Source organism: Leiobunum rupestre, chromosome 11, assembly GCF_980474605.1.
Source record: "Leiobunum rupestre chromosome 11, qqLeiRupe1.1.hap1, whole genome shotgun sequence".
NCBI lineage: Eukaryota > Metazoa > Arthropoda > Arachnida > Opiliones > Sclerosomatidae > Leiobunum > Leiobunum rupestre.
The window spans coordinates 10,932,059-10,941,388 of NC_143394.1; the positions used below are offsets into that span (position 1 = coordinate 10,932,059).

Consider the following 9,330-nt stretch of genomic DNA (forward strand, 5'->3'; position numbering starts at 1 on the left):
AAATTGAGGTCAGAATAAGGATATTAAACACAGTGTCTTAATTTGTTGGAGCAAATGTAGAACATATTAAACAGTTTTGAGTTTAGTTTTAAGGAAGGTAAGCAAATACCTGCCTCCAAATTCAGTCAGCGTTATATATTACTGAGAAACAGAATAGGCGCTTCAATAAAACATCTTCAAGGAAATTGCCAAGAAGTAATATTTCCGAGAGCCAGGACCTGCAAGTCTCTGTTTATAAAGTGCTTGTTGGAATAATGGTAACATTTTTTACCTGTAAATAGAACGTCGAGTTTTTATTAAGCGTTAATAATTCAAAATTTTTATCTCATCATCTCGACCTTAAAAATTTTGATCTCATCACCTCGACCTTAAAAATTTGTATATCATCATCTCGACCTTAAAAATTTTGATATCATCATCTCGACCTTAAAAATTTTGATCTCATCATCTCGACCTTAAAAATTTTGATCTCATCACCTCGACCTTAAAAATTTTGATCTCATCATCTCGACCTTAAAAATTTTGAACTCATCATCTCGACCTTCAAAATTTTTATTGCTATACTTTGAAATACACCGGGAGTGTCCAAATTGCTATAACGACCTTCGAAATTTGGCTCTCCATCTTCCAAATGATGATTGCTAATTTGAAACACCCTCGATTTAAGCAAATGGAAATTAATAAACGCCCGAAGCGAGTTTTAAAAGCTGTTCTCTTCTGTTGATTTTCTCTAGAGTCGTTGAAACGCTCAGGCGTCAGCTCAGAAATGAAGGGCCGTCGGAAAGACCGAGTTTCAGACTACCTCACATAGCGCATTCTGGCATTGAGGTAGCGGCCTACTCCCCGAAATATTCAGCCTTCTCTCTCTGGAAAATCTTCAGTCGCGAATATGACGCGAGAGGAGATAGCTCGTGGCGCTGAAGTCCGCGTGCCTACGACCATCAGGTGGACAATTTGTCAGTTTAGCCCGATTTACTTTTGGTTAAGCGTCAGTTGGCCGCGTTGGGTTTTAAACAAAACTACACAATAACCCGGCGACTTAATTTAAAAATTTAAAATTCAAATTGTGGAATATTTAAAACAATGGCGCGTAATTGTGATTTTGTCCGCTTCATCATTTCCGCGAGATAATTAAGATGGCTTTAATTATCCACGGTTTACTGACGAGCTTAGCAGCCGGAACGGGGCTGGTGTTCAACGGTTATATATTGGTGGTTCTACTGTGGCACCGTAGGATTCAAACGGCCAATAATTTGTTGCTACTTCACCTGGCTTTCGTGGACACTGTGTTCTGTTTCGTGGTCATCGCTGGCAATGCCAGTTGGGGTATGTTTTCGGCTGATACTAGTAGTAATAGTAGTAATAATAGTAATAATACCGCGACGGAATCGACGCGAACGTTCATGGAAGATTCGACTAATCCAACAACCGAAAGAACTTACGTCTTGCCGAGAGGTACTTGCGAAATACAAGGATACGCGTGGACCGCGATTCCGGTAATTGTAATGTGGACGGTGTGCGGGTTAAGTTGCGACCGATACGCGGCCATATCAACGCCACTGCACTATTCCAGGATAATTAATATTAGAAAGGCCAGCATTTTCCTGGCCGTTGTATGGATACTCGGTTTCGCTTTAGCCATACCTCCGTTATTTGACGTATGTTCCTACGGCTACTACACCGCCAGTCTCTCTTGTATCGCTAACTGTACGAGGGCGTCCAATCTTGACGTTGGATACGCGTTCGTTTACGTGAGTTTGGCGGTCGGACTACCTTTAGTCGTCGTGTTAATTTGTAACCTGCACATCTTAACAATCGCGCGCTACCACCGTCACCGTATCGTCTCCGCCATTTACCAAGTGACGCTGAGTGCGCAGGCTACAGTCACCCATCAACGCAACCCCTTCTATCTCAGCAAATTTAAAGGCAAGAACGCCATATTAACCATATTCCAGTTGGTAGGGTCGTTGCTTACGTTAGCGGCGCCGTATTTCGGCATCGTGGTGTGGGAAGCCAGTACCGGTTCGAGCGCCGATCCATTATACATATCCATTACCTCGTTACTGTTCACGTGGACGCCGCCGGTAAACGCGTACGTTTACGGCGTTAAGAGCAGAGTTTTGCGTCAAACGTTCAAAACCTTACTGCAGCGTCATCTGAACAAGCGGGAAGCGATACGCGTGGTTGAGAGTCGCGCGTCCTTGAACCCCACTGCCAGCAAGAGAACGCTGTGTCGACGTGGTTCGGCGCCCGCCGGCTATTTCGGCTGGGAGAACGCCATCAACACCTTCAGCAGGAGTTCCGCTTTCACGGGGTCGCTGAAGCATAGCAGGGACGTCTCCTACGCCCGTACCAGGGCCTTTCATCGTCGACCCTCGTTCATGGGAGACGTGGGCTCTCCAACGGGCGTTTTCGAAGAATTGGTGATAGCCGGCACATCCAATAACGAGGATTTAACCGAATGCGAATCGCCCAAAAGCGGGCTTTGGATGGATTCCCCCTCCAAAAAGAAGTTGGCCCTTCCGGAAATCGTTATAACGGCCCCGTGCTTGGAGGCGCTGAACGAACTGCTGGTGCGTAAAATAGGCATCACTCAGTGTCGCAGCGAGCCCAGCTCTCCCGATATAAATCACTGCAAGTCGGGCCTTGGCCGACGCGAAAATCTCTCAGGAAGTCCCGTTTTGCCGCGCAGTTCTCCGCGCTTGAGTCGCGACGGAGCACCAGCCAACAACTGTCGGATACTGCAGAGGAGGAAAACAATTTACAGCATACTTCCGGTTCGGAATCAGCTTCCGGATATTAAAGAAGTCACCGACGACGTGGAAACCAGCCCCGACCCTTCCGCCAACGTCAAGTGTCTTTCCGCCGTCACATCCCCAAATGTACCGTGAAGAAAATCATGTTTTAATTGTGTAAATAAACAATAAAGTATTTATTTCGTGTAAAAGTACAATAATATTTACTTAACCTGATTCTATATTTAATGATATTTAGTTAACCGAAATACGTTTCATCATAAATATATTATATGTATCATAAGTAAAGGAGTAGCCCTAAGTATGACACTTCCTATTCGGTGCTTACTCATATGTAAGGCTTGTGTTCGTTGCCATGGTAAGGCGGCCATGACATTAAGACGACCATGATGGTCACGTGGTTATTATAGCCAGGTTCACACTTACCCTCGAAATCGCTTCGTGTTGGTTCGAGAAGCAACTCGTTCAAGTCGGTTCGCTTAGAATCGCTTTCAAAACGACAAGGCAGGGAAGTAAAATTTTCGTAATTTCAAAAATAATGGGAAATAAATTATAAATAATGTCAAATATATTACTGTATGTATAGTAAACATGATTAACTAATTTTTTGGGATACATTTTAGTATTTTCAAAATTCTGGTCATCATTTCAAATGGCGTTAAGCCTTGGCTATAAGCGAACCGGGGTGAAGCGATTTCGCACGTGTGAACCAAGAAATATCGTCGGCGGTCAAAACTGGCATTCAAACCGACATAAACTGGGTTTTAGGCTCTAGTGTGACCGCGGCTTATGTAAACTGAAACACTAACATAACATTTTGTGAACACATCGACACTTGCCCAGCTCCAACTTCGACTTGTAATCAAGCTGAGTAGTATATTATCATCCTTGGTAGATTTCACCGAGGGCATATTTTAGGCACTAGGGGGCTTATTACTTATTGCTATTTCGTTACGAGTCTAGGTGGCGTAACAGCGCTAACTTCTCCGACCTCGCGCCTACGATCTAGCGTCTGCTACAGACATAAATAATGCCGGGAGTAGTGGAGTACTCCTGTAATCCCAAGCGTCTGGGAGGCAGAGTTTGTGGATGTCCGTTTGAGGACGACCACCGATCCCCAATACTTCCGCCACGGGTGTCCCCACCCCTGTCCCCACGTATCCCCCCGTTGGCGTGGCCGTTACACATATCTCACCCTCATTAATCAGATGGACTAAATGATGTCCCACACGTTACAATCGCATTAAATAAAATGATAAATATAAGCAATCGATGCAAAAATGATATTAAAATGCAAGTATCATTATTTATAAAGTAAAATTTACGAATAACGATGAGGAAAATCTAATAGCTTTAGCCGCTACCTATCTAGGTTTCAATGGCGAACCAAAGGGGCAAAGCGCAGTGTGAGAAATAAGGCACTATCACAGGCGAATCGCCAGTTTAAAAATTAGCTGGGCCAGTTTAAAATTTAAAAGCTTGGGGTGTTAGTGGCCCTGGTGACAACTTAATTAATTCAAAGTTTTTTCCTTTCAAGATTTTAGTTCATTAAAAAAAATAATATATTAATCCCTAAAATGGTTTGGTCTTTGCTTCTATGCTGTGTGCTTGGGCTTGTGTCAATTGTGTGTATGGGTGGGTGGCTGGGTGTCGACTAAGCCTATGTCTTAGCACATATTGTCAAGAATAGATAATTTGACCATAAATTATAAAAATGGTAAGTGGCCAGTGGCCAGTTTTTAAATGAACTACCTAGGCTCTACTCGACACAGGTCTAGTTTTAGAAAATTCCTTATTTCTCAATCTTTCGTAGCGATAATTTTTGGAAAAATGGTTTAAAAATAAGTACATATCCCTACAGAGTGTAATATTTATAATTCACATCGTCAGGCAGAGAACCACAAGCGGTACATTTTGAGCCGTGATCAGGGCTATCCCTAAGGGGGGGAAAGGGCAGTTTTTAAATCTTAGATTAGACGGGAAATTAGCTCTCCCTGAAAAGTGCTTTGAGCCGTTGCCTATGTTATTATAAAGGTCCGTGCAAGCTTCCAATTTGACGACTTGTTGTTGCTTCTAATTCACGAGAGGTGGTTCTCTGATCTGAACGGAATAAGAAATTTTCTTTTTTAACTTATTGAACTTAGTCGTTTGATTAATCAATTTAATGAATTAATTAATGAATGAATAAATTATTTAATTAATTATTGTTTCCTCACCCCTCTCTTTCTTAAATTCCGTGAATTGAACTTCGTAATATAAATTTTAAAAAAATCGTAAATTGCATTCCAAGTTTGTAATAACGCAACAGTTTAAAACCACCTTTCGTTGCCTAAGTAACGTGGTTTAGATACGAGAGATCCCCCTAGTAGCCGGCGAGCTAAAATTCCAGAAATAAAATTAAGAAATTTAACGTGCAATGACCTTAATAATAACGTAGGCGAAGCTTTGTGCCTACGAAGGTAAATTATCTATTTTTACATCATAGATTTTCGTTAAGATTTATATTACATGCTTACGGGGAATATTGTATTTGGGGTTCGCCTGTTTCACAGGGTAACAGAATTAAAGATACATAATTGCTATTCGGGGCAAACAAACCGGCTTGTTAATTAATTCCGTTCTGCGTTCAGTAAGACTCAACCAGGGTTATTCAACTTTGTGGAGGTTGCATTATGTATCTATACCCCCAGCTTCGGTGTAGGAGGGGGAATTTATGTTGATTTTTACCATTGCCCTCTATTGCGGATAAATAGAGGCTGGTAAATAAGTAAACAAAAAAGGAGTAGATTAATTATGAAAATAACTTAATAAAATGTATTTATTTTTATAACTTATAAAATAAATATTTTCAGGAAATATTTATTTAAAACTATTTCTATCTTTACTGAATGTAGTTCACCTGGATGGCGCGGCCGTGCAATGACGATAAATGGTGGAAATTTGGTGAAAGCAAGTCTGACTTACGTCCGTTATGTGTATGCTTCCGTAATCTAACCTCCTAAAGTTGAAAAACCCTGGTAAGAACCGACGTAGAAAAAAAACTTCCCGTAAAGAGAGTTTTGTTGCTCAACATGATGTAGAATCTTTTTGGCCATTACTAATTTTGTGAAATATTGTATATTTATGTGTGCAAGGCTTAACTAAAATTCTCACGTTTACAAGAAATAATTTAGATAAAATCTTGTAAATTTTCTTAATTATTTTTTGTTTTCTTGTAATTTCTTTGTAATTTTATAAAACAATAGAATTACTAATCAGTTTATTGTGATTAAAGACTTAAATTAATATTCTAGCCACTCCTCGCTATATCGTTGAGCTAGGTGACATCATAACCGGAAATGACCAAAACTGTTCAGTGGGGAAACCGAACAAAAGAACTATTCAATGGTGATTTCGTTGAGTTGTTACTGTTTCGACGGCCTTAGAAAACTGATTGTTTGGGCTAAGCAGCATTGCCGAGATTTTCTAGACAGACGATCAAGCAGGCTCTACGTATAGCAAACGAGAACACGTTGGCATCGTAGCGCCACCTAGACTCGTTTCGGTAACCAATGAACAACTTTTCTGATTTTACTTATCTCTTTGGGAGACGCCATGGTAACCATTTATGGTATACCAGCTAATAGAAAAAGTTTTACAACTAATATGAGTGAATTCAGGGTTTAATGCCTCAATTTTGGAAATTTCGAATCAGGCCTATTTAACGTCCACGGAATCGTTGGAAAAATTCAGGTCCAATGTCAGGTAGCCCCTCCCCACAAAATTCAAAGAATTCTGTAGCGCTTTAAATTGGTTAAAACTAGCGAAGCAAACGCAATTCCATTGACCAATGGAAACATTAGTTCTCAAGATTGATTACAGATGTCGCTTTAATATCGCGTTTCTGTTTTTCTTTGGTCTTTAAAGCTGCCAAGAAGCTAATTATTAGAGCGTGTTCGATATTAGCATTCTAGAGCAAATAAAGCCTTCGGGCGTCGAAATTCTGATTTCTAGGCAGCGATCAGCGGGCAGAAATTGCCAAACAACGCTCAAAGGCACCGATCAAGTTAGCGTAATGGCCATCACATCATAAAGCATTAACATATATACATTTACATAACTGATGATTACAGGCCGCAACAGCCATCGCCATAAGCCTTAAATTAGTTCAAAATACACGTTCCTTTACAGAATGAGTTTGTCAACTAAAAAAAGGCCGCTCCATCTTATATAATTCAACCCTTTCTCGCAAAGTGTGCCAAAGCTATTTATAAAACAAAGAAGCTCGTAGTTACTTAGTGTTGGGTCTATAATCGCGTAAACGATCTTCGAAAAAACACACACATACACACAGAGTGGCCATTTTTCAACTTTTCTTATTTTATAGTGCCTCGGTTGCTCAATGGAGGTCGCTGTCGGCTGAGAATCCAACCAAAAATTTATTAGTGTTGACAGGGATTTTCAACTTTAGAAGGCTAGAAGTAAGGTTTCGGATGGCGCCAATAAGTCAGACTTATTTCCCCAAATTTTACACTTTTATTGTTATTGCGCGAGAGCGCCGTCTAGGTAACTAATTTATTACCTTTTTATTTTTTGTTAATTTCTGTCAGTAAAGATAGACAATTTAAAATAAATGTTTACTAAATAATAACAAAATTATAAAAGTATTTACATTTTATTAAATTAGGTTGTTTTCTATTTATTTACGAGAAAAAAGTGTGACTTATTGTGTCGATGCATGTTTGTATTACAGGTCGTAGGCTCGTAGCCCTGGTTTTGATAAGAACTAGCCATCGTAGCGTTGAGGCCGGCTGGAATGAAGTTAGCCCTGTCCGGTTTTAATTTTAATTTTCACAATATATACTTCAATAAAACATCTTCAAGGAAATCCCCAAAAAGTAATATTTCCAAGAGCCAGGAGCTGCAAGTTACTGTTTATTTGGTGCTGGTTGAAATAATATAAACTTTTCACCTATAAACAGAACGTCATGTTTTTGCTAAGCCTTAATAATACCCAAGGCACCTAGTCATCTAGCGACTTTTAAAGTCTTTATCCCAGGTGGCCGGGCTAAATTGTGTAGGACGGTACTAACAAGTCCATCATGCGCGCGAACCAACAGCTAAATACATTCATTATTACGGTTATATTCTGTCCCATTACGGTTGAAATATTCCCATTTCCGCTCAAATATGATTTATCCCATCCGTTACCATTGATTTCGATTACTTTCAAACAGTAACTATTCCCATTTACTTTTTGGTTAAATTTTGCCTTAATGCCAAGTGTTTTCATCATTTCGTATCGTTTCTCAGTTAATAAAATGTCGGCATTTTTCCAGCGCTGAGGCTAAACATATCTTTAGCTACATCATTTGGAAGGAAGCGAATCATTAGACTAGCCCCAAAGGATTTTTTTAAACTTCCCATATAGGATAATGATGAAATATCCCCAATCCATTCCCAGACGAACAAGCATAATGAAAAATGTAAATCCCGGCCAGGTGAAAACTAACAATAGACACCACAAGTAAACTTCTACTTCTGGAAGGGAACATTCAGTTTAAAAAAGGCCAAATCCATAATGTACAAGTTCCATTTATAAAAGGGAAAAAACAACAGCAATCATTTCCATTCCAAAGGGGATCTAAAAAGAAACTTTTGCCGCTAGTGGCGTGACGGGTTCTCTAAGCAGACGGCACGTTATTTTGTTTCAAAAATATGCGTCGTCAAGATTACCAATGCAAATACTACTTGTTGTCAAGACTACCAATGGAATAACTACTTGTTGTCAAGACTAAAAATGTAATAAATACTCGTTTTCAAGACTACCAATGGAATAATCAGTCGTCTTCTGCTTGAGTACTGCAGACTAGTGGCCACAGTTTATTCTTACATTCCCATTCCATTCGACTCTTCATATTCAATCCGCGGTTACCATGATAAATACAACGAATACCAAATGTTAGATAAAATGAGCCAATGGTTTTAATGCCCTAGCTCGACAACAATATCATTTGTAACATAATCATGAGTTTGTTTCCCACGTTTACGGTTTATCCGTCTACTTGACCACTCAAAAAGAAAATAAAATAGGTTAAACGATAAACACGAGTGACTAAAGGTAGCCACAGTTCCCAAGTTTCATTGGACGAAAATCCTCTCACAACATCAAGAAAATTTGAGGCAGACGGAGCCTTGTTATTTCATTGGTGGTTTTGACCATTGACGATGTCATGTTTTAAAAAGAAAAGCACGTCCCGTCTGCTTAGAGGACCTCTAGCTCGGTCTCGCCACTAGCGGGGAAACTTTTCGCTTACACCCTTTGAACTAGCTAGGAATATGAAAACACGGTTAGCTTGAATCCTCCTAGAAACTAGATTTCAGTTAGAAAAAATTCTTTAAAATAATTTAAATACCGTTTTCATAGCAGTGTCTCTACTCCAAAGTGCCATCTATAACAAATAGATTGTATGACTATTAGTTTAAATTTAATTTAGTGTACGTTATTTTTAAAATCTTCTAATTATTGGTCATATTTAAAAATAAATATTAAAAGAAAATTAATTTAAATTAATAATATATTGTGATCAGAGAA

The 9,330-nt window shown here is 39.4% G+C and overlaps 1 protein-coding gene across 1 annotated transcript; it reads left to right on the forward strand.

Moving 5' to 3' along the window:
- The first annotated feature begins 917 nt into the window (after nucleotides 1-917).
- LOC149921311 (uncharacterized) lies at nucleotides 918-2,923 on the forward strand. Its single transcript, XM_090163328.1, has one exon. The coding sequence runs from the start codon at nucleotides 1,137-1,139 to the stop codon at nucleotides 2,889-2,891; it is 1,755 nt and encodes a 584-aa protein (XP_090019454.1). The 5' UTR covers nucleotides 918-1,136; the 3' UTR covers nucleotides 2,892-2,923.
- The last annotated feature ends 6,407 nt before the right edge of the window (nucleotides 2,924-9,330 follow it).

Coding starts and splice junctions, on each gene's coding strand:
- LOC149921311 (XM_090163328.1), top strand. CDS start 1,137: ATGGCTTTAATTATCCACGGTTTACTGACGAGCTTAGCAGCCGGAACG.